At 41.9% G+C, this 26,737-nt stretch overlaps 1 protein-coding gene across 1 annotated transcript in view; it reads right to left on the bottom strand.

Moving 5' to 3' along the window:
* The window catches only part of IGSF11 (immunoglobulin superfamily member 11), a 195,672-nt gene extending 169,667 nt beyond the window's left edge, over positions 1–26,005 (bottom strand). Inside the window, exon 1 of the mRNA XM_081326545.1 lies at positions 25,732–26,005. Coding sequence (XP_081182671.1) covers positions 25,732–25,801 — 70 coding nt within the window. The 5' untranslated portion in view covers positions 25,802–26,005. The remainder of the gene's footprint in view (positions 1–25,731) is intronic.
* Between the last annotated feature and the right edge of the window lie 732 nt (positions 26,006–26,737).

The raw sequence follows: 26,737 nt of genomic DNA, 5'->3' as shown, positions 1-26,737 counted from the left end.
AGCAGTAGCAACAGCCTAATCAAAGAACTACCAAGGAGAAATAATATCCTCACCAGCACTGACAGAGCAAGTTTCTGTATATAAACAGAGAGCAAATCCCACTCCCTTCTAGCACTGAAGATGTTATCTAGTTGGGTAACAAAACATCTGCAGGAAAACAACCAAGCTCAGAGAGCACCAATATATATATTGGTGTATCTCAAGATAGATAGACAGACAGATATAGATATATAGATATAGATATAGATATAGATATAGATATATAGATATAGATATATAGATGAGATAGATATAGATATAGATATATATAGATATAGATATATAGGTGATATAGATGATATAGATATAGATATATAGATATATAGATGATATAGATATATAGATATAGATATAGATATAGATATATAGATGATATAGATATATAGATATAGATATAGATATAGATATAGATATAGATATAGATATAGATATAGATATAGATATAGATATAGATATAGATATAGATATAGATATAGATATAGATATAGATATATAGATATAGATATAGATATATTGGTACTCTCTGAGTTTGGTTGTTTTCTTGCAGACATATTGCTACCCAACTAGATAACATCTTCAGTGCTAGAAGGGAGTGTATCATGAGATATCACAATTAGTGAAAGCTTAATGAAAATTTACAGACCTGATAACTGCCCCATTATAATAAGCTGGATGTTTTAGGATTCACACTTCTTTAGTCTTCTTCAAAACTCATTCAAGAAACCTTGAAGAATCTCAGGATCTAAAACTACACTTCTTCTCAGTTCATTTGCCAAACTGGTTTAAAGAGCACGTTACTTTTCTTTTGCTTTGGTATAGGCTACACAGGCACGCTGTTTAAAAGTTACCAAAATTAATTAATTCTATAGCAACTGAACTATGATCAACAGCTTAACTATAAAGATAATGATGAACAGAAGGTAAAAAAATGAAGTAGTTAAGGATAAACATTTCCTCCTCTATCACAATATTATGCGTATAACACACCAACTGCAGACCTTCTATTAATGCCCTTGACAGATAATCTTTCCCTCATGAGCACTTTAGTTAAAACATTTATACTGTAAGCTTTTCCAAAGCCATAAAAAAGCCTCTCATAAACATTTCTGTCTCTATAGAAACTTTAATCCTAAAGTATCTCTAAATACTAGTAAAACATATCTGGAGGTTCAGTATTAGTTTTACAAAACCTAGTACATAGAACAAAGAGAGGGAGAAAGATATGGAGATTATTCAGGATCCAGCTTTAGTAAACAATGGGGTAGTAGTTTAAAAATATATAATTATTTTATGCACGAAACTATGCATGGTCATGACTGAATAAATTCCACAGGATAACATATGAGGGACAAACTAATTATAAGTTGCACAGTTTTCCCCTCATTTCAAATACACATACATACATACACACTGAAACTATGAAAGCTAATATATGAAGCAATATCACTACTGTATATATATATGGGATGCCACATCATTCTTTTACCAAATTATTTTAAAATCATCCCAATCTTATTCTTCTGTTGGAAAACAATCCATACATTATGCTAGAAAAGAAATGCAGTGTGGGAAACAATTTTTGATATAAACTACTGCAAATTAAATAAATAATCTTTTTCCCCTTAAGGTTCTGCTTCACACTGCAACCTTTAAAACTAAATTTTCTAAAAACACATGAGGAAATTGAACATCACTAGCTGAATAAATAGCATTTGATAAAAGTCACTTTTCTATAAGATAGACAGCTATCCAATTAAGATAAATAAAAGTAAATTTTAAAAATGATTTTAGCATTGACCTAAAGTTCTATATACTTCTATGAAGTATTTAAATATATTTAAATATGAAAATACTGAAGGTTCCAATATCCATTTCAAATGATAGATTTTTTTATATTAAAGACCACTACTTTCTTCAGTACATAGGCAAATCCAAAAGACATAAATGATTTTCAAAAACATATCTGATAGCCAAATGAAGTATCAATGATCATGAACAGAAGTAATTTTAATTTTTCTTTTAAAACATCCTAGAAATAAACTTGTGAGGCATTTTATATCTTTTTTTAAAAGAAACTTTTCTGACCTTTTTTTCCCCCCATGGTGATTGGAAGTACGGGAAACCATAGTCCCAATACATTTGGAAGCTATGAAGTAAAGAACAGCTGCCTGAAAGTGGTTTGGTCTGAAAAAAACATTTAGTTCAAGTAGATTTATTGCAGTGTCTATAAAATGAAACTCATGAAGTTTGTTTGTTTGTTTGTTTGTTTAAATTTATATGCCACCCTTCTCCCTGAGGACTCAGGGCGGCTCACAACAATAAAAATTAAAAAACATAGAATAATTTTTTTTAAAAAAAGAATTAAACAATAAATGCAAAATTACAAGACAATTTAACCTGGTAAAAAGCCTAATTAAAAACCGTAGTCAGTCCAGGCCTGCTTGTTGGAACAACCAGGTCTTCAGGTCACGGCGGAAGGACCGAAGGTCAGGGGCCGTCCGCAGCTCCTAAACAATCCAAAAATTAAATAGTGAAATAATCCCTTCGTTTTGTTCCTGTGCACAGAATTTTGAAAAAGATCTATGGCTTCCTCCAGTTAATAAGTTACTAAAAGATTAAAATGCCCCAAAATTAAGGGGTATGAACTAAGACTTTTTTCCTGGAAAAATGTATTCAAATGTTTGCTTTTATGCACTGAGCATAAAGATTATTTGGAAAAACACTGTCATATATGTGTTATATTTTTAGAACTAAATGCAACAAAATTTCATTTTAATGTATATTTAAAGTGACAATAAAGTTTCTATTCTATTCTATTATTCTATTCCAGACATGTCAAACACAAGGCCCAGGGGCCGGATCCGGCCCACGAAATGGTGTCATGAGGCCCGCGAAGCCATCCTGGAAACAGTGAGGGGACGGCCCCCACTTCCTTGGCCCTGGCCCAGAGACCCTCCTCCTGCCAGAGACCCTCAGATCTGTTCCACTCCTGCCCAGGCCCCCATAGGCACCCTTGATTCGGACGATGTAGAGGTGGCCATGCCCACCCAGTAGGCCATTTGCACTCTAGCCACGCCCACCCAGTAGGCCACACCCACCCTGGCCATACCCACCCAGCCCCCTGAGGGCAACCGCAATGCTGATGCGGCCCTCAATGAAATTGAGTTTGACACCCCTGTTCTATTCTATTCTATTCTATTCTATTCTATTCTATTCTATTCTATTCTATTCTATTCTATTCTATTCCATTCTTCTAAATAAAATTTCTGAGTGTTATTCCCTTTTAATATATGCCCAGCTACCCAGAACAGCATTATTATACAAATGTTTAAACACAAATAGACCAAATATTAACAAATCCTTTCTCTAGTATCATAACCTAAGCAGAATACTGAATGTTAGCAAATACTGCACTACACTTTTATAGGCAATCTAAGATTTATAGTTTATTAAACCTATTTGGCAAGACATAAAAGATATCTCTACTTAAACCAAGAAAAATCAAAGGTTTAAGTACAGATTAGGCGAGCCCTGGCTCAAAACCAGCAACTGTGAGAGGGACCTTGGGTGTCCTAGTGGATGATCACTTGACTGTGAGCCAGCAGTGTGCAGGAGCAGCCAAAAAAGCTAATACAATCCTGGGCTGTATAAACAGGCATAGAATCAAGATCACGCAAAGTACTAGTACCGCTTTATAAAACCCTAGTAAGACCACACCTGGAATACTGCAGCCAATTTTGGTCACCAAACTACAAAAAAGATGTTGAGACTTTGGAGACTAAAACATAGGAAGAATGCCTGCAGGACTTGGGTTTGGCTAGTGTCTAAAGAAAAGAAGAAATAGCAGTATTCCAGTATTTGAGGGGCTGCCACAAAGAAGATGGGGTCAAATTATTATCCAAAGCACCAGAGGGCAGGACAAGAAACAATGCTTGGAAACTGATCAAAGATAGAAGCAACCTGGAATTAAGGAGAAACTTCCTAACAATGACGACAGTTAACCAGTGGAACAGCTTGGCTTCAGAAATCATGGGCACTGCAACATTGGTGATTTTTAAGACGAGACTGGACAGTCACTTGTCTGAGATGGTATAGGTTCTCCTGCTTGAGCAAGGGGCTGAACTAGAAGACCTCCAAGGTCTCTTCCAGCTCTGCTCTCTTCTCTTCTTCTCTTCTCCTCTTCTCTATTCTATTCTATTCTATTCTATTCTATTCTATTCTATTCTACTTGATACAATAATTAAAGCTATGGTTTCAAATTTATTCAAAATTATATAGACAAACTAGCATTGAAACATTACTGTTATACAGCCTTTATTGTACAATAATACAGTTTACACAGTTCAAGTTTTTATCATTTTATATCTGACTTAAATGAGTTTTCATATTTTGGTGGATATAGGGAAGAAAAACTTTGCAAACATATTAACTTTCTCTTAGATACAGGCAGGGAATAATCAAAACGTCAATATGTTTCAATCAGTGGAAAAGTATTTTAACCTCTGATGAAGGGCGGCACTTTTTAAATATTTGCTCTCTACATTTTCACTGGATGCAACTCTTACTTTGGCAAGAGAGAGTATAAATACAAAAAAAGTAGTTTATGCATACAGTAAATGAACAAAAACTAGGAGAAAAATGTTGATCCTTTCTTATTACCAATCTATTCTGGCTATCACCTGGAAATAATATAGGATTAAGATCACTGATAAATTTGCAGCTGATGATCTTCTAATTGAAATCTACCTTATTATCATATTATGTTTGCAATCTGGAACCAATCAGCTCAGTTATTTCACTCCTCCTAATGACAAGTCCTTGAGTAGCACATAACAGAACCCTATTTTCCCATGTCAATACACTCCTAAACTTTTAAATATGTATTTTGATCACTGGCTTTGACACTGGAAACTTTGCATCCTGAGGGAAATCTTAGGGCAGGGGTGTCAACTGCTGGCCCGCAGGCCAGTTGCATCATGTGGAAGCCCTGCCCACCCCAGCTCTGGCAACGCAAAAAAAGTCACAATACATCCCGACACATCACATGATGTGGCGAGTTTGACACCCGTGTCTTGGTGCATCATTTTAGAGTGACAGCAGAAGGTGATTGGAACACATATAAAGTGTCAGTAATTATATCTAACAGGGCTAGTTTGTGGTAGCAATTAAGGCAGAGGTCCCCAACCTTTTGGGCAGTGGGCACTGGTTCCATGGAGAGAGGTTTTTCCACACACCGGAAGGTGCATGGTTTTGAGTGCTGACCTGCATCCTGCAGATGGGGCTTTGCTTGTTTGTGCGGACCGGTTGCTGCCATCCCGTGGCCCAGTACTGGTCCATGGACCAGGGATTGGGGACCCCTAAGTTAAGGCATCAGGTTAGCAACCAAGAGTCCCATCCTAGACACAAAGCTAGTTAGGTGACTTTGGGCCACTTTTAGCCCTAGGAAGCAGGCAATAACAAACCACCTCTGAAATCTTGTCAAGAAAACTGCAAGAACTACTCCAGGCAATCACCAGGAATCAATGCTAACTTGAAGGCACCAAAATGTGGATGTGTAAAACACTACTCAATATTAAAGCTGAATGAGTCTTTTAAAGGAACTTTCACATCCCCATTTTAGTATTTCCCTATAATAGGAAATTTTTTAACCTGAATTGCAAGAGAATAGAAAGGGAAAATTTCTGGGCCTTCTGTTGTGGCCACCATGTTGCATCTTGGATGCTGATAGTTATGAAACAGTATCTGAGATCCACATCTGCCCCAATCCTGGGAGAGCATCAGGTAATAGTGTGCAACAGGCATATTTTAATAAGAAATTTCAGGCACTACACCTCTAGTTGTGTTTTAAGAAACCTGCATTATCTTGTAACCACTCATTCTTCTCAAATCATCAAAATAGCAGTGGAAAATAAAGATTATTTTAAAAGCACAGAAGAGACAAACGACTCGGTGCCTGGCCTGTTCCAAAAAAGGAAAACACTGCAATTCTGCACTGCCTCCCTTTATGGAAATGTTGATCTAACAAAGCTAGGGATCCAGGCAACACGAAGACTGATTACATCAAATGTGTATAGTAATGACAATTTGAAGAAATATAACACACACAACAGCTTTACTGCAAAGCTTTTGGCACGTTTAATTTTTCTCTTCTATGCAATCTCATTGGCATACTGCAGGAAATAATGTTGACGTATGCAGAAGCATTTGCATAGAAACATACTTTACTGCTTCCAACTATTCAAGACAAAACTCACTATAAACTACCACAGGAAAAAAAACTGTGTAGCATCCCATTTAAGAGAACTGCTAAAATAATATGCAATCAAAGAAGTTTACAGAAAAGATTTTTGCTATTCCACAATTTCCCCCAAATACAAACACTGCTGTTCTTTTTCACAGCAGTAAAGGAAATGAAATAAAACATTTGAAGGAATAGCGAGACAAAGAATAAAAAAGGCCCCATTATCTCTTTCTGATAACTAAGCTACTCTACACGTTTACAGTATTCCTTCTCAATGTCCATTATTTTATTCATTTTTCTTCCCACTAAAAAATTAGTAGCTATTTCAAAAAATGTTTTACATTATTCCTTTCAAGCCTTTTTTCCCACCTCACCTTTTAAATTAAAAGGTATTTTAAAAATGGAAAACTGGAACACTGTAAAGCAAAATGCTAGCCTCAGGCATGCTCTTCATTTCTGAAAATGCATCAAATATCTAAAACATTAATTCAAGCTTCCTATATTTCAAAAAAGTAGCCTTGGAGAGAAACATGCATGCCTGGCTCTGAAAGCAAAAAAATCCACTAGATAGGGACTACCACAGAGAAGACCTCTTTCTGCTGCTTGCAAATTTTAATTTCTTTAGTGGCAATTCAGTAAATAGCCTCTAAAGATCATCCTAAGCACATATACAGTGCAGGTTTGTGATCTTAGATATCCATGCAGCATGCCTAGATCAACATTTTCAATTAATTTGTAGGCTTTGGGGGGAAGAGGTTGAATTAAGTAACAGAATGTACTGCTTGCAGGTTCTTATAACCACAAAAATATAAGATTTTTCCCTTTTTTTATTTGAAGCAGTAAAATGTATATATCTACGTCTTTAAAAAAATGTATAAACTACCTTACTCCAAGGCTCTGACATGTACAAAATAAAATAACACATGCAAATTTAAATACAAAAAGATATAGAACAAGAATTTTGTTAAGCCTGTGAAAAGCAGGGGCTTAATACACACCTTCAAACTCTCCTCCCAGCATAAATTCTAGTAACCTTCTATTTCCAGATTTTTTTAAAAAAAAATCTAATGTTTTCACTTTATTAAATTTATATGCCACCTTTTCACTGCCACTTTATCTAGACAGCAAGCAATATCACTGAAAAATAGTTGCTTTCATTGTGTCCTCCTCTTAATGTAGAGGAAAATAGAGCTTCTTTGGGTATAAAAGCTGAAAAATAAAGTTCAAATTTATTTATAAAGTACTTTTCACAATAAATTTGAAATGAAATGAAATACTGAAGGGAAGAGTGTTCTTGCCCAATTTTAAGGCATGATTTTTGACATGCCACATAAAACCTGGTTTGATTCTCAAGAAGACAGAAATTATTCATCTCTACTGGCATATGAATTTATTCAAATACCCTAATCACTTAAAACTTCAAAGTCTATATAATATTTTGAATTGAAACCACAATCACATTAACTATAGATAGTGATATTATGATCTGACTGCCAAGACCTACCTTGGTCAGAATTAGCTGCATCCTGTTAACTTTATCATATGAAAGTCCCATCATCTGATTGACATTCAATCAAGGTTTATTACTGCACATCACTGCATATTGACATCTTCAGAATCTAATGAATCAGATTAATTTCAATAACTGGTCATTCTACAACAACACAGAATCACCTTCTACCTATGACATAGCTTCCCACAAACCCGGTGACTTTCAGATCTACTCAGGAAGGTTGCTGCAAAGTATATAAACATATCCAGTGAGATACGTGATTTTATGTTATATGCTTTATGCTTTTATAATTCCAACTATTCAGCATGAAAAATAAGCCCAGTGAGGTCAAACCAGACAAAAGTAATCACCCAAACAAAACTAAAGAGCTAGAACTGCTTTGCCTTCCAAAATCTGGTATCCCTGATATAAGCGAGGCTAAAATTTCCGTCTTTCACATACCGTAATCACTCACTACAGTTTTCTCCTAAAACAATGCTAGAGAATTCTGTCAAAGGAACAAGTTCTGTAGCATGCAATAGTAGATACGATGGCTATATTTTAGAGAGAAATACTTTTTACCACACAGCTTAAAATGAAAAGAGCATGAAGTTTTTGTTCTGAATGGCAAGTCTGACAGACATTTGTAACTGTCATTGCTCGACACATTTCTGAGCTATGCCAAGCTTCATTCCTGAGGTAGAATTCTTACTTACCGGCTTATATTCGAGCAAACATTCTGAGTTCTTTGAAAACTCAAATTGGAGTAACCACATAAATTGTTCTCATGTAATAATGCCAGCAGAAAATTAAAGCAGGACAACTATTCAGAAGGTTGAATAAACCTTAAAAACAAAGGAAAGCTAACATATTGCTCTGAACAACTCCAAATATGTTGTGTATGCAATTCTCCTTGAAACAAACTGTTTACAAGCACTCTTGCATACTGTATTTTTTAAAGTATAATAGAAGCATCCTGCCAAATAGATGAGTCACCAGAAAAGGAGTAGCTAAATATCCCTTAAGAGGTACCATGGGGAATACTGTTTATTTTGCCGTAAAATATAAAATGTTCTCTAGTGACTAAGACTTGATCCAAGGAGCCAAGAATATGCCATCTATACATTCCAGCACAGATCGGAACTGCTGAGTGCCTCTACTTTCTGCTGTACAATATAGATGCAAACTATTTTAGCTCTCCTTCAAGAGACCTTGGAAACAGCATCCCAAATCTGAATGTTTTGAAGTTTCTTACTCCATACAACTAAAGGATTAAGGATACAATGCAATTAAGTCTCTTGCCACTAAATGAAGGAAAGTCAGGTTTCTTCAGAAGGGCAACAGACTTGATCAGCTATATGATAATCAAAGTTAAGCAGAAAATTCTGTATCTAATTCTGAGGGGGAATAAAAAGGGGAGGGAATCCCTTTATTTATTTATTTATTTATTTATTTATTTATTTATTTATTTATTTATTTATTTATTTAATTTATTTGAATTTCTATACCGCCCTTCTCCCGAAGGACTCAGGGCTGTGTACAGGGCAATAAAAGCACTACATACAAAAGTTAAAATAAGATTAAGATTAAATCAATTAAACCCTAACAATAAATAATTAAAAATACCCGAAACCCTTAAACCAGGCCGGCCTGTTCAAATAAGTAGGTATTTTAAATCCTAGCTCTATAAGTGCCAACATTAGGAACCAGATATTGACAGAGTAGATGCTGATGATCATCTGGCAGTAAGATTAGTTTTAATATAGTTTTAACATGTCACATACTTTTTGCAAAATAAGCAGTAGTTATCAAGATGGAATAAAAAATCTTATCCATAATACCGTCATCTTCTTTTAAGGCAATGCCTGAGTTACCGTATATACTTGAGTATAAGCCGACTCGAATATAAGCCGAGACCCCTAATTTTACCCCCCAAAAGTGGGAAAAGTTGGTGACTCGAGTATAAGCCGAGGCTGGGAAATGCAGCAGCTCACCTTATGCTCCTCTCCAGAGATCTTCCCTCAGCAGCGGCCGGCAAAGTAGCTCGCACGCGAAACAAGCCCGGCAGAGGAGCCGGAGCGGCGAGCAGAGGCGCCCGGCCCAGATCCTGCAAGGCCCGGCCGAGACACGCCCCCAGCAGCGGAGCTGCTCCGGCTCCTCTGCCGGGCTTGTTTTGCATGTGAGCTACTTTGCCTGACGCTGAGAAGACCCGCTTGGGCACTCGGGTTGGTGTCAGTCTCCGCAGGCCCTTCTCGTTTCCAGGAACGTCAAGCGCGCTTGGCTCCCCACCCCCACGGCAGGGCAGGGCAGGGCAGAGCAGAGACTTGCTCGCCCTTCTGACGGCCCTGAAGAGAAACGAAGGGCTTGCAAACTCCCCGCGAGAAGCTGGGCGAAGCGCGCGGCTGGGCGAGTGTGTGCCTGCGCGCGTATTTACGAAAGAAACGCTCCGAGAGTTCTTCTTTCTCCGCCCCCTTGGGGGGAACTCTAGCGACTGCTGTAGCCGCGCTTCTCTTCTCGGCTCCGAAAATAGGGATTTCTACTCTCTCTCTCTCTCTCTCTCTCCCCTCCCCACCCCGCATTCTCCTGCCTCTTCGATTGCGACAATAAAAGGGCGAAGGGTGCGCTGGTTTCTTCCTCCTTCCTCCCCCCCTCCCCTCCCCTCCCCGATTGTCAGGTGAGGCAGCTGGAGGTCTGGCCGGGAGATTGTAGCCGTTTTGAAACGCCGCGTCTTGAAACGCCCGATCAGCTGATTTTCGGGTGGAAGAGCCGCGGCTTGAATCTGTTTGCATCTGCCTGAATTAGACCGAAACGGCCTGAATTTGACCAGAGTTGCTTTGTAATGGCTGGAGGAACTGCAGAGGAGGTCTTGCCGGGAGATTGTGGCCGTTTTGAAACGCCGCGGCTTGAAACGCCCGATCAGCTGATTTTCGGGGCGGAAAGAGCCACGGCTTGAATCTGCTTGTATTTGTTTGAACTTAACCAGAAACGGCTCGTAATGGCTGGAGGAACTGCGGAGGGAGTGAATGCTCCAGCCTGGAATATTTGGAAAGGCTGGGGGAACCGGATGAACTGCAGCTTAAGCGACTGTTGCCAGAGGAGCCATGGCTTGAAACGCCCCAGTTTTGGGGCAGCGTTTGCTTGTTCCCTCCCTCCCTCCCTCCCTCCCTCCCCTCTAAATCCTTCCTTCCTTCCTTCCTTCCTTCCTTCCTTCCTTCCTTCCTTCCTTCCTCCCTCCCCTTTCCCTCCTCTCTAAATCCTTCCTTCCTTCCTTCCTTCCTTCCTTCCTTCCTTCCTTCCCCAGCCCTAATCCGGAAAGTGGAAGGAAAGAAGAGTAAAGGCTGGGCGGAGGAGGAGGGGAAGTTTAAAAAGGGGGCGGCGTTCCCTTTAAAAAGCCGCCCGCCACGCCGCGCTCCCTCGCAGCACTCGCGGCGGCTGGCTTCTTGGCTCCCGGTCTCCCCCAGGCTTCCCGGCTGTGATTGGCGAGCGAGCCTCCCGAGCTCCGGCGGCCGTGACATCAGCAGAAGCGGAGCAAGCAAAAGCGAAGGGGGAAGTCTCCCCTCGTCCCGGGAGACTCTCGCTTCCCCCCACCCCCCACCCCCCACCCTCCCTACATCCCGAGCCTTCCAGATCTTCGCCTGCCTACTCGCGAGCAGGCATGTTTTCCAGCCAATCCGGGCCTGGGAGCAGGGCGCCGGCGGCACGTCCACTTTCCCCGCACTCTCCGTTCAGACGGCGCCCTTTGAGCCTGGAGTGATGCGGACGTCGGAAAAGGGCGCCGGGCGAAAGCAGCGAAGCGGGATCGCCGCGTGCCCCCCACTCCTCCTCCTCCTCCTCCTCTTCTTCTTCTTCCTCCTCCTGGTCGGCTTGACACCCCCATTTCGGCTGCTTCGCAAACTGCTTCCTCCACCCCACCCCACCCCACCTCACCCCTCCCCGCAAAAGATGCCGGGGTCGACAGCGTTTTTTCTACCCGGAACAAGCAAACACGCAGGCAACCCTGCACTATTCAGCTCAGTGAAGTCACGCTTGAAACGGCTTGAAACGCCCGATCAGCTGATTTTCGGGGCGGAAAGCGTGCGGTGTTGTTGTGTTTTTTTTCCTCCCCCCGAAAGTGAACGGCAGCTTTCCGTACTAGTGTATTGGCATGTCAAGACACCAGCACAAAGACCAAGGTACAAGGAGCCCTCCTTCAGTCATTATTGAAACATTTGATCAGCCCAACTTCTTCTTCTTCTTATTATTATTATTAAATCTGTTTTTTAACCAAGCGTGACTTCACTGAGCTGAATAGTGCAGGGTTGCCTGCGTGTTTGCTTGTTCCGGGTAGAAAAAACGCTGTCGACCCCGGCATCTATTCAGCTCAGTGAAGTCACGCTTGGTTAAAAAACAGATTTAATAATAATAATAAGAAGAAGAAGAAGTTGGGCTGATCAAATGTTTCAATAATGACTGAAGGAGGGCTCCTTGTACCTTGGTCTTTGTGCTGGTGTCTTGACATGCCAATACACTAGTACGGAAAGCTGCCGTTCACTTTCGGGGGGAGGAAAAAAAACACAACAACACCGCACGCTTTCCGCCCCGAAAATCAGCTGATCGGGCGTTTCAAGCCGTTTCAAGCGTGACTTCACTGAGCTGAATAGTGCAGGGTTGCCTGCGTGTTTGCTTGTTCCGGGTAGAAAAAACGCTGTCGACCCCGGCATCTTTTGCGGGGAGGGGTGAGGTGGGGTGGGGTGGGGTGGAGGAAGCAGTTTGCGAAGCAGCCGAAATGGGGGTGTCAAGCCGACCAGGAGGAGGAAGAAGAAGAAGAGGAGGAGGAGGAGGAGTGGGGGGCACGCGGCGATCCCGCTTCGCTGCTTTCGCCCGGCGCCCTTTTCCGACGTCCGCATCACTCCAGGCTCAAAGGGCGCCGTCTGAACGGAGAGTGCGGGGAAAGTGGACGTGCCGCCGGCGCCCTGCTCCCAGGCCCGGATTGGCTGGAAAACATGCCTGCTCGCGAGTAGGCAGGCGAAGATCTGGAAGGCTCGGGATGTAGGGAGGGTGGGGGGTGGGGGGTGGGGGGAAGCGAGAGTCTCCCGGGACGAGGGGAGACTTCCCCCTTCGCTTTTGCTTGCTCCGCTTCTGCTGATGTCACGGCCGCCGGAGCTCGGGAGGCTCGCTCGCCAATCACAGCCAGGAAGCCTGGGGGAGACCGGGAGCCAAGAAGCCAGCCGCCGCGAGTGCTGCGAGGGAGCGCGGCGTGGCGGGCGGCTTTTTAAAGGGAACGCCGCCCCCTTTTTAAACTTCCCCTCCTCCTCCGCCCAGCCTTTACTCTTCTTTCCTTCCACTTTCCGGATTAGGGCTGGGGAAGGAAGGAAGGAAGGAAGGAAGGAAGGAAGGAAGGAAGGAAGGAAGGAAGGAAGGAAGGAAGGAAGGAAGGAAGGATTTAGAGAGGAGGGAAAGGGGAGGGAGGGAGGAAGGAAGGAAGGAAGGAAGGAAGGAAGGAAGGATTTAGAGGGGAGGGAGGGAGGGAGGGAGGGAACAAGCAAACGCTGCCCCAAAACTGGGGCGTTTCAAGCCATGGCTCCTCCGGCAACAGTCGCTTAAGCTGCAGTTCATCCGGTTCCCCCAGCCTTTCCAAATATTCCAGGCTGGAGCATTCACTCCCTCCGCAGTTCCTCCAGCCATTACGAGCCGTTTCTGGTTAAGTTCAAACAAATACAAGCAGATTCAAGCAGTGGCTCTTTCCGCCCCGAAAATCAGCTGATCGGGCGTTTCAAGCCGCGGCGTTTCAAAACGGCCACAATCTCCCGGCAAGACCTCCTCTGCAGTTCCTCCAGCCATTACAAAGCAACTCTGGTCAAATTCAGGCCGTTTCGGTCTAATTCAGGCAGATGCAAACAGATTCAAGCCGCGGCTCTTCCACCCGAAAATCAGCTGATCGGGCGTTTCAAGACGCGGCGTTTCAAAACGGCTACAATCTCCCGGCCAGACCTCCAGCTGCCTCACCTGACAATCGGGGAGGGGAGGGGAGGGGGGGAGGAAGGAGGAAGAAACCAGCGCACCCTTCGCCCTTTTATTGTCGCAATCGAAGAGGCAGGAGAATGCGGGGTGGGGAGGGGAGAGAGAGAGAGAGAGAGAGAGTAGAAATCCCTATTTTCGGAGCCGAGAAGAGAAGCGCGGCTACAGCAGTCGCTAGAGTTCCCCCCAAGGGGGCGGAGAAAGAAGAACTCTCGGAGCGTTTCTTTCGTAAATACGCGCGCAGGCACACACTCGCCCAGCCGCGCGCTTCGCCCAGCTTCTCGCGGGGAGTTTGCAAGCCCTTCGTTTCTCTTCAGGGCCGTCAGAAGGGCGAGCAAGTCTCTGCTCTGCCCTGCCCTGCCCTGCCGTGGGGGTGGGGAGCCAAGCGCGCTTGACGTTCCTGGAAACGAGAAGGGCCTGCGGAGACTGACACCAACCCGAGTGCCCAAGCGGGTCTTCTCAGCGTCAGGCAAAGTAGCTCACATGCAAAACAAGCCCGGCAGAGGAGCCGGAGCAGCTCCGCTGCTGGGGGCGCGTCTCGGCCGGGCCTTGCAGGATCTGGGCCGGGCGCCTCTGCTCGCCGCTCCGGCTCCTCTGCCGGGCTTGTTTCGCATGTGATTCCGGGCCAGGTGCTGCTGAGGGCGAGCAGAGGCGCCCGGGCGACCCCAGCAGCGTCAGGCAAAGTAGCTCGGCCGCGCGCAAGTCCTCGGTAAGTTCTTTTTTTTTGTTGACTGGAGTATAAGCCGAAGTGGATTTTTTCAGCCCAAAAAGTGGGCTGAAAAATTCGGCTTATACTCAAGTATATACGGTATCTAGAAACTATATTCTTGTAGCATTCTATTCATTTAGTTTCAAAACTGAGAAACTAAAATAATTTTTAAAATGTATTAAAAAGAGTTTGTTCATGTTTGCTTTGTTTTTTTCCATAAATGCATCTTTGAAAAAGAAAAAAGAATACCAAAAAAGGCATATAATGTTATACATTTGTTAAAAACTGAGTGGATTCCTATACCCTATTCCAACTATGTCCATTTGTCCAAATTATTGCTACTTAAATAAACAGCAAATAAAGGTAGTACAGAAAGCTGGATCAGATAAACATAGCCCAATGTCATTCTGAATGCAATGGTTTATAATCTTAGACAAAATCTCAAAAAACACCCCCCCCCCGATATTATGCAATTATTTTTCCACTAACATAGGCACTAAATGACGAAAGGAAATTCTATTCTGCTGCACTGTAAAGAATGGTGGTCAAAAAAGCTTTGATAAAACAAAGATTCCCCCCCCCCTTTTAAAATGGTGATAACATGGCTAGTTATCAGTGATGACATGGCTATTTCTATAAAAATGACAATCATTTTACCACTGTTTTCCTCAGAGTTGTACTTAATTTTTCAGTTCAGACTATAGCCCTGAGATTTCCTGGTGGTCTCCTAACCAGGTTTTAAGCAGATCTGATCCTGTTCAACATTTCTAAGATCAACCAATATCATAGATCCTGCCACCTGTTGCGATGTCCATTTAAAGCAGATTATACAAATACTCATAAATCAGAATTGCAGGTACTGTATAGTGGCCATCATACTGTTCAGTTGACTCCCTTTTCCAGGCTTGTTGATCTGATCTCTGGGATAGTGCTAGGATCCTCTCATCTTCTGCTGTTGTGTGACCTCAGTCTACATATCTTGCCCAGTTTGGCAAAGCTTCAAAGTTCATGACTCCCAAATAATCTCTGGTCTAACTTATACAGGCAGTCAGATAGAGATCGTCTCTCTGTCTCAGAATGACTGATTGGTGACCCCCACATAGATGGATTATGTCTTGTCCATTGCTGTGATCAGATTTACCTCTTGGTACAATCAGGTTTAACTACAGAATTAGGACCCATTAATCCAATTCACCCCAGGAATCTGAGGGATCCACAGGATTTCGGAATAATCCTTGATGAATATCCCAAACATTTGATAGGTTGTTTCAGTGACCTTGCCCTCTGAATAAGTGCTTTCTGTTCCTGATCTTAAAGAACATGTTGATTTTCTGAGAAGTTCCAGAACACAAATCACTAAAACAAGCTTGGTATAGTAGGAGAAAGTCCAAAACAGAATTTATCAAACCTATATCAGCATGATAAGAAAAGCAAAGTATCATCTATATCTCTTCCCTTATTGCATTGGCAGGCTGTCAACCAGATGCCTAGTTTACGGTAATAAATCCCCTCTTATGAAGGGATTTCCAGGAAGCTCTTGTGTTTGGCAACTATAATTGTTTTGTTTACCATTTTGCCAAGAAAATCACCCGTCTTGCTCTGTCCTGAACAGAGTCTACAGTGCCAATTGGGGTATCATCTATCTGGTTATCTGAGATATTTTCTTTTGTCTGGGGACTCTGAGGAAATGGACAGGTGGATATATCTGTGTTCTGTTCCAGCCTACGACCGGCCCTGTTTGAATGTCAGGGACAACCCCTTTTTATAGTCAACAGGCTGGAAAAAACCCAACCAAATTTATTTACAAAGAGTTCAAACAAGAGTTAAATGAAAAGTTCAAACAAGAAACCAAAAGTTCAAACAAGAGTTAAACAGGAATAACAGACCAGGACTCTAGCAGAAGATCTTCAAGTGGTTGCCTTCAGCAACCAGCACCTCCCACACCTTCCCCTTTTATCAGCAGTCCCAAGGCGTGGCTTCTCATTGCCTTCTCCCGAGTTGCCTCATTGCCTTCCTCTGTTCTGCTCTGCTGGATTGCCTCTGGCTCCTAGCGTCCCTGAATAGATCCAGCTGTGAATCGTCTACATCCAATACTTCGTGCTCACACGGCTGAGTCTGAGGAGGAACATGACGGAGGGGCCAGGCTGAGAGCCCTGCAGTGCATCAGAGCCTCCCTCTGATACCAAAGGCTCTCTAAACCCTACCTCCTCCTCCTCTTCAGAATCATCAGACTCAGCTGCTGATATCACAGGCTGATGCTAAATCACAACAATCTGATATCTCTGGTATCTCACTATGTGAGAGGTTGTGGTCAGTCAGTTAATAAATAAAAAGCAGATATATTGCCATTTTATTTTATAAACCTCAGTCCAGATGGCAAGAAAAGTAGAAAGAAGAATTTGAAGAAGGCTACAGTACACTCCTCCCTAAAAGAGATTCTCTATCCATAGGCATTTCATAAGTATTGCTGAGATCTTTCCCAATTAGGTTGCTGAGTACACAGGGATTCAGCTGCAGAACACATACCTCATACAGATGTCTCTGCAACTCTTGACACTATTAATCAAGGTATCCTCCTGGACAACCTCAGGAATTGGAGACTGGGACACAACATTCCTTTTCTACCTCAGTGAGTAATCCCAGGCAAAAGCAGTTGGAGATCAGCCTACAGTCACTTTTGTCAAGAGTTCCATAAAGTTAGTCTTCTGTATTAACACTAGACAACCCAAGATCACTTAAGTCTTCATTTCAGAGATATTGCCCTACCAGAGTCCTCAATACCTTCAACAATGGCAGAGATTCTAATATACTTGAAAAAATCATGGAGATATTCAGAGATGCATCAGCCTTGAAAGTAGCCCATGCTGAACTGTGTAGCATAATCAAACATCATAAGCTGACTATAGGAAATGTTTAGCATATGTTACATTATGTCACTAACTGTTTTATAATATTTGTCATAAAATATTTTACATAATTTGCCAAATTTCAATTCCACAAGAGTCATGGGTCCCAAATGTTGAAGCATTCTGTAAGTTAGCCCATTTGAGATACCTTGGTTGAAAACGTTTTGCCTCAAGATTGCACCATTTTGCCCAGTCAAAGTTTACAAATACAAGAGTTTTAGTAACATACTAGGCAACTCATGTCATGCTGGATCCTCCTTTCAGAAATATCATAGTTCTTGATGGCAGAACTTCTAATGTACCGACTTCTGTGGAAAAGTTGGGATAAATTCAGAGATGTATCTGCCTTGAAAATAGCCCATGTTGAACTGCATACCACAGTTGAACATCAGTACAGTAAATGTTTTATGACAGCTAGGAAGAATGCCTTTTCTGTGGTACCCAGTCCTATGAAACACTCTTCTCTATGAGGTTTGGCAGGCCTCTACCTTCCTATCATTCCATAAAGTTATTTTTCCTGAAGTACTGGCTTTTTCTCCAAGTGCTAGGATAAGATGAGGTGACTGCACATCAGAAACTTGACTTGGTACCAGATTTTTGTTTTTATGCATTTGATTTTAATAGTTTTAATATGGCTTTTATGTATTTTAACCTTTGATTGGGAACCAATCAAACTTTACTACAACGTGGGCTGCTATATATGGTAAATGTTTTAAATAAATAAATAAATTTTTAATTATGTCATACTGTTTTACGACGTTTATAAAAATTTGCCAAATTTCAATTTCACAGGAATCATGCATCCCAGATTTTGGACACTTTCTTTACAGTAAATTAGTCTATTTGAGATACCTTGGCTCAAAAATTGTTGCCCTATGTGCACCATTTTGTCCAGTTAAATATTACAAGAACCAGAGTTTTAATAGTATATAGATTTATATGAAGCCAGTGGAAGAGGTCATTCAATAGTTCAAATTATGGTACCTTCAATATGCTAATGATACTCAGCAGTATCTGCTGCTGCCACTCCTCTACAACCCCATGTACCTAGAGAGTTGCCTTCTAAATCTGGTCCCCTATATCTAGAGATTAGATGGGATGAAACAGACTGTAATTCAATTCTAGTTACTGTTCATTCATTATGGGTTTTAGTAACTTCTTGAATGGGTATTAATGCCCTTCATTTTGGTCCTGCTAAACTCACAGATCTTGCTAGATAAACAGGTGGATGCTATGGCCAATATTTGCCTAGCTCTGGTTGATGTTTCACATCAGCCCTTCATGGAACACAAGGACCTGCCTACCGTAACTGAGAGCCATCACGTAATTAGATACTAATCAATCCTAAGTGCACTGGTTGTATATTAACTGACACCATTTACACTTCTGTACTGGTTACTTGCTTGTTTCTGGGTGGAAATATAAAGGACTAGTTTTGACTTATAAGCCCCACATTGCTAGCCATTCAGGTACTTTCAACTACCACCCAAACCCACCACCACCAAGAAAATCTTCCTCAGATAAGCTGCTTATGGGTTCCCCAATTTTCTAAAGTGAGACCTACAATTACAAAATACAGTTTTTCTGCCCTGAAACACACTTCAGAAGCAAGTCTGTTCCTTCAATGTAGCCTTCCAGAAGGTAATAAAGACAGAAAGGTCTTTTGGAAATGATTATGCACAATATAAAACTAAATGCTATTACTAAATATATTTTGTATGTTTGTTGTGCCTTTGAGTTATTGTTGATTCTTGGTGACTGCCAAGAGAGCTCCTGTGGTTTTCTTGGCAAGATTTCAAAAGTGGTTTGTCACTAACTGCTTCCTAGGGCTAAGAGAGAGTGACTAACCCAGGGTTAGGCTACTGGGTTTGTGCCTAAGGCAAGAGTAGAACTTCCTCTCCCTATTTCTAACCTGATGTCTTAACCACTACACCAAACTGGCTGTGATAATAATTATAATACTATGCTGTCTAGAGTTATTATAGTTTTAGCTTGATTTTGTTATTATTATGGTTTTGCTATAAACCACAATATGTTATCACTAATAATTTGGTGGCATATAATATTGATGGAAATATTTAAATTTAATTTAAATTATATTAAATTAAAATTTTGAAGCTACAGCTGATTCAAAGTGCAAGGAGTTACACACACACCTTGAGATTTATTTATTATACACTTAAAGTCCCAAAGACTCTGGGGAGCTTAAAACATCAAAACAAAGAAATTACAATAAAACCAATTAAAAGAAAGGTGGAGACAAAAAATTAAAAATGGCAAGTTGACAGGCCCCATAGAAATGAATGAAGGGGTCATTCTCCCCCACCAATGGCCTGGGTGAAGAGCCGGGTCTAAACAGCTCTTACAAACAAGAGCAGCACAGGGCTCTCCAGATCTCAGGAGAAACCTCACTCCAAAGGGCAGACTCTGCTACAGGTACATTCTGGGGTCCCAAAACATGACATTGGTTAATTGAAGAAACCTGGAGCATACCAACCCTGCAAGATCAAAACATCCAGTCAGATACTATGGAAGACAAGAAAGAACCAGGCCCCAAGGCCAGTGGCCCCCAATTTTCAGGCACCAGGGACTGGTTCTGTGAAGAGAGGTTTTTCCGCAGACTGGAGGGGGCATGGTTTTGCGTGCTGCCTGTATCCCGCGGATAGGGCTTCGCTTGTTTGCATAGCCCAGTTTCTGGCATGTCACGGACTAGTGCTAGTCCACGGACTGGGGGTTGGGAACTACTGCCCTAGGCAACACCACTTCTGCACAAGCTAAACTGGTTTTCTAATAGGCATCTGGGTGAATATAAGCTATTAGATATATCCAATAAAACTCTTCATGTGAAGCACACGACTAGAATATTTGAAGGTACCCAGCAACAATTTCCCCTGCCTTCCTAATAAGGATTGGTCCCAGATCCCACATGTTAAATAGTGTGATTTAGTGGGACCTTGGAAGTGTAACTTCTCTATTTCAGTGTCTGTCCCATGGCGATAGCTCTTTCCAAAATCCAGATGGCTGGATTTTGGAAATAGTGGCTTTTAGAATTATCTTGAAGATCCAGTTCTTCCCTTCGGCATTGGGCCAAGATGATGTTTGAACTATTAATATTTTATTAATATTAATATGTTTAACATAAATATTAACATTTATGTTAAACTAATTTTTACCTTTCTACCATAGGTACATGTATTATGTGCTTTATTTTTGTTCCCCCCTCTGGAATAATTATTTGTATTGCACTGACATTTTTAAAGTTTTAGCCATTCAGACGAGCTTATGAATGAATTGCCATCTGAACTAAGTGAATACAATCTCACCTGTCCAAGTAGAAACTAATCCACTTTCTAAATTCTAGCATTTTATGTGGCCTAATATACTTACAAACATAAGCATGTATTTAAAAGCCACAATGATATCAACATGACACTATGCACATCTTGAGGTCATGATGTAAAAACTGCAGATTACATATTTGTGTCAAAGATACAAAATGAAATAAGCAGATGTGTCATAATGCAAAGTGTCTTCCCCTCACTTTACTCCATATGTGGATACCTGCTTTTACTAATGCTTCTCTTTTGTCATTCAGCTCCTATCCTACAGCAAAGGAGCTCTGAGCCATAGTAGTAGTCTGTACATGTTGTAACATTGGGGAAGAAGCAGCTTGCTGTACTTTTCATTCTACAAGAAGGAAGAAAATTACCGTATGTCCCACACTGCTCAAGGCTCAGCCTGATCCATTTCCTCAATCTCATAGAACAAATAGGCAGCATATCACACTCACAGAGTGAACAGTTTAGGCCACTGAGTTCAAACCTCTGCTCATTGCAGAACCCAAACTGAAACATAAAAAGCTCTAAAGCCTTCACTTGAACAAATCAAATACAGAGGGACAATCACCTCTCTGGGTCATCAGTTCTACTGTTGAATTTCTCTGTGAGGAAGGGGTTTTTTTCCAATAATATTGAATCTGTCTTCCTGTAATTCACACCATTATCCAATGCCCTACACTTTGGAATGAGAAAGAATGGGTCTTCATTTTCTTTTATAGGACAAATTTTCAGACCTTTAAAAAATGACATATCCCTCTTCAATATTTTCAAAGCTAAAGATACTCTACTCTTTCAATCTTTCTTCTAGACCCCTATAATTCTAATTTCCTTCTCAGAACCTGATCCAATATGATGCCCAAAACATATTACTTGAGGAATGGCATGACCAAAGGAGAATAAAGTGAAGGAGTTGCTTACACTTACATGGATGCCGCCTAAAACTCCTTCCACAGTGCATCTATCCCACAATGTGCTAATTATCTTGTCATTTTGACAAACTGAGTAACAGTTATAACTATCTGAGGTAATCATTTTTCCATGACTATCACGTGTCAAGGTCCTGGACAGCAGTTATCTTTGATGAATAATACAACTTTATTTCAGTCTAATCAACCCCATGTCATCTTTTCTTTTCACTTTAAGTATGGGTTTTTGAGCTAGGGTAAATTGAGCATTTACCATTTTCTGTAATCTCAATATTGAAATTCAAAATCCAATAGCATTTAGAAAAAAATTGAAGATCACATTTGCTTCCTTGAACAATCATTGCTCTTGCTATTCTACCATTTCAATGTCTTGCATACAATTGTTTGCCATTTTAGTTACGTATCCCTTTACAGTGCAATATTAACAAACGTTTATGTTGCATTAGGTTTGTGACTATCATGGAATGTGGACTTAACTTCCCATTTGTCATTACCAACCTCCTTTTTTGAAAGATACATGTCAATACTAAAGTAGTCAAAGCACACTTCCTTTTATTTCTACCAGAAAGTTCAACACAGCCGTAAGAAAACCTAAAGAAAAATGTTTCTGGTGGAAGGGAGGATCAGTGTTCACATATTTCTAACTAATATTTACACAATATTCCTAACTGTTATAAAACAGTGTAACACAAATAATCATTCCCTGGCTGAAATGGTTAATAGTGTGATATGTTTTATGGAGTGACACGGCTTAAGTATTCCTTCTATCACACAAAAATTCTGGCACAATATTCTTGACAGAATTCCTCAGTACAGGTAGTCCTCAACTTACTACAATTCATTTAATTACTGTTCAAAGTTACAAAGGCACTGAAAAAAGTGACTTTGACTGTTTTCACACATGACCACTGCAGCATCCACCTGGTCATAATCGTAATTCAGACGCTTGGCAACTGACTCATATATTTTATGGTTGCAGTCTCCTGGAGTCATGTGATCACCTTTTGTGACCTTCAGTCAAGTAAAGTCAATGGGGAAGACAGATTCACTTAACAACCGCGTTACTAACTTAACAACTGCAGTGATTCACTTAACATCTGTGGCAAGAAAGGTCGTAAAATGGGGCAAAATTCACTTAACTGTCTCACTTAGCAACATAAATTTTGGGCTCAATTGTGGTCGTAAGACGAGGACTATCTGTACAACTAATTCTAACCTGGCTTATTTTCATGTTAATGGTCAGAGAACTGGATGCTCTGGTTTAATGAAAACTAAACTCTGCATTCAAGCCAACACTGCTGTGGGACAAGCCTCCTTCTCCAAAGGCAAATCTCAGTTTCAAAAAGCATACTTTACGTATTTTGGACTGGTTATGCAAAGCTTGTCTTTTATGGCCTACAGGACTGATCTAGATGTGCTACATCAACTCTCTTAAGCTATACTCTAACTGAAAACAAATCTTGAACTAAATGATACCTGCTTGACTTTGAGGGAGCAAATGATGCTTCAAGAAGCAGTGGCTTCCTAATGAGAAGGAAAAAAAGTAGACATGCTCCATATACAGGCTAGGAATACTGGCTACAAAATTGATCTCTAATTTTGCAAATTACTTAAGAAAATCCTAGCAGAAATACAGAGAACGTTACAGGCACACACAAAAAAGGTGCACTGGCAAATGTACAAAACAAATTGCCTCGCAGCTGGTAGAGTCCTGCATCTGGATCCTAACTTCAGGGCCCTCATTCGTTCAAGACTCAAGCTTCACTAATGTCAACAACCCAAATGAATACAGCACATGCTAGGATAACTAAATCACACTATTAAAAATAGGAAAATCAGAATAAAAGATGTATTTTCTCTAAACACCCTCCGTGACCTTTAAGAATTATCAAGATGAACTATAAGCAATTAAGACATAATTATCTTCATTTAGACATTTGATGTGGCTTCCAGGCACTTCCAAGTTTTTGTAAACTGAGCTTTGATCCTAAACATGATTAGTAAGGTAAAGGTAAAGGTTCTCCTGCACATGCATGCTAGTCGTTTCCGACTCTAGGGGCCGGTGCTCATCTCCATTTCAAAGCCGAAGAGCCAGTGCTTGTCCGAGGACGTCTCCGTGGTCATGTGGCCGGCATGACTAGACGCCAAAGGCGCACGGAACGCTGTTACCTTCCCACCGTAGTGGTCCCTATTTTTCTACTTGCATTTTTACGTGCTTTCGAATTGCTAGGTTGGCAGAAGCTGGGACGAGTAACAGGCACTCACTCTGCTATGCAGCACTCGGGATTCGACCCGCCAAACTGCCGACCTTCTGATCGACAAGCTCAGCGTCCTAACCCACTGAGCCACCGCATGATTACTTACACTCAAATCCCATTGATTTGAATGGTTGCAAAAGTCCTTGGAGTTCAGCTTTTTATTCTTCTACAAAAGCATTCCATGTATCTAAATCGTATTGCTTATCCAAACTGAAACTGTACTGCATGTCCTATGGACATATGAGAATACTAAAATAAAGCAATACATTTTTTATCTCAGTGACTTCAAATCCATTGTCTTTGAATAATAATAGAACAGTCAATACTGAATTAACTGATTATAAGCTATCCCTCAGCTGACCACCCATTCTTGAGCTGCTGATTCCTATCCCAATTCTACTGCTTCTGTTCCCAGTCACCACCAGTCATGTGACTTCCCTGCAAGGTTAAAAGTAACAAAGCTTAATATATTTTATACACATTGAAGATGCCCTTGAACAGTGTCAGAAACGAGGGGAAAGATACTACTATATAAAACTGACTCAGTTGTGCAGGAAAGCTGAGATGAAAATATCATAAGGACACAACAGAAAAACAAAACTTCCAGGATGCATCTGGGCCACTAGATACCCATACTAATATCTGTAATTTTTTTAAAAAAATGAGCAGGGACTGTGCAGGAATAATTTATTCCATTAAATATATTTTTTAAAATGTGTCCACCAGATTTAGTCATAGCAAAATGTAAAGAATGAGCCCAAAAGCCGTACACAAAGATAAAGTTGTCAAATAAAATCTGGCTTTAACTTTAGGAATGTGGGAATATTGTAACTCCTCATGGTCCTCACCAGTCTTCTGTAGCACATAAAAGATTTGACTGCTAGAGTTTTGCTAAATAGTTATTAGCACTTGTTTTTCTGATAAAAGTTTTCTAGCATTATACATCTTGTATGCTTTCAAAGAGAAACTCTACAAGGCCAGAATGGAAAGTTTTGCAAAGTTTTACTTTAAGTTAGTCCAATGGAAATGAAAGTTAGGAATAAGAAAATAATATGAACAAAATACTTAACAAACATAATAATGGCACGTTTAAGAATATATGCCATTTAACTGAGGAAAAAATCTCAGGGCATTAAAATGACTGTTTTATAAAGTTAAATACAAATACCATGTTGGTTTTAAAAAAATTCTATCCAAGTTCTAAAAATGAAAACAATAAATGTTCTCTACACCTGCTAGAAACTTTTATACCCCACATTTAGGGGGAAAATACACCGACAAATACAGTGAAGCATTTCTAGTTCTCTTAACATCACTTTTGGACAGATTGTTCCTTAAAAGGTCACATAATCAGACTGGACTTATTTTTCCCCCTCCTGCCCAGACAGAAAATGCTTGTACCATAACTCTCTGGTGCACATAGCTCTTTTTTTTTCTTGGGCAGAATAGTGTTAAAAATACAAAATTTGGTTATCCTGTGGAATAATCAAGGCGGACAGCGTCTAGTAATATTTGGGTAAGACAAAACAACCCACACAGACCCCCTTCCTTTAACTTTACAACGACTTCCTCGGTCAGAAAAGGGAGCAAAGTATTCGGAGAAGTGTCATCTTCTATTCTGCGGTTAGCTGCTGAACAGCTAGACCCAGAGCTCCAGCCTAGCGCGTTTCTTGGCGCTAAAGTTGAGAGTTCGAATCCAGAGCAGGGAACAAAACTGCCGACGACAAAGATAGGCGTCTTGTGTCTCCCAGGTTTCTGCCACTTCTCCGACGCCCGCCCAGCACCCTCTGGCCTCCACACACACACACCCCCAGGTTTCCCTTACCTCGCAGAGACAGCAGTGTAGCAAACGGGGCCACCCAAAGTGCCCAGCTCGATGAACCCTTGCAAGTCATGCCGGGCGCGGAGAGGAGCTGTGTGGGCAGCCGCGGCGGCGCGTCGTTCTGGCCGCCGAAATCCTACCGAAGCCACCCGTACTTGAGGGGCGCCAGGTATTATTATCTCCGCAAGCCGGACAGGCAGAGCTCCGAGCCGGGGCGGCTCCCGCTGCAGCAGCGAGCCGCTCCGGCTCCTCCTGCTGCAGCAGCTACTGCTCCTGTCCCGGGACCAACCGCTCGCACTGCCTGCTCCCCGGGAGCCTCTGGCGCTCCGGAGCCCGGCAGCCCGGGGCCGCAGCCAGACTGCGAGCCGGCTCGAGAGCGCAGCCTGGCGGCTCCCCGAGCTGCTACTGCAATCAGTGAGGAAGAACAGCCGCCGCCTTCCTCTTCTGGCCACAGCACGCGCGCTCGCCGCCGTCCCCGCCAGTCTGGCTCGGCCACCCCGGGGTGGGGTTCAGTACGGGGGGAGGGAGGGAGGGGGGCTGGGCTGCTTGCCCTCTTGACGCAGCGGGAGACGCGGGTTTTTCCCGCGCGCCTCCGGGGCCGGAGAGCCGCTAATTCTCTGCACCTTTTGGCTTCAAAGTTCAAGCGCCTTCCCTGCCCGAACCGGCACCTCTTGCCGCTTCTGCTGTTGTTGTTGCTGCTGCTGCTGCCCCAATGCTGCTGAGGCGGCTCACTGGCGGCCCGGTTAACTATATGCGAAAAGAAGGGAGGAGAGGGCTCTTTCTCCTCAGGTTATCTGAATCCGCGAGCAAAAAACAAAAAACTGCCGAAGTTGGAACCATTGATTTGTATAACGCCCTCCTAAAAAAGTGACCCCGGATTGCCACCCAGGATCCTTGGCAATGATGAACTTCTGACATGACGCGCAGGTTTGAAAGGTGGACCCGCATTCTCCTTTGTGACATCGCGCACCAGCCCGCTAGGGGCGTGTCTCGGGTTCCAAGTCGTAGC

The sequence above is a fragment of the Vipera berus genome, assembly GCF_964194415.1.
Source record: "Vipera berus genome assembly, chromosome: 4".
NCBI classification, from domain to species: Eukaryota; Metazoa; Chordata; class Lepidosauria; order Squamata; family Viperidae; genus Vipera; species Vipera berus.
The sequence above is the reverse complement of the archived record's forward strand: the minus strand, read 5'-3'. Positions and strand labels throughout refer to the sequence as shown.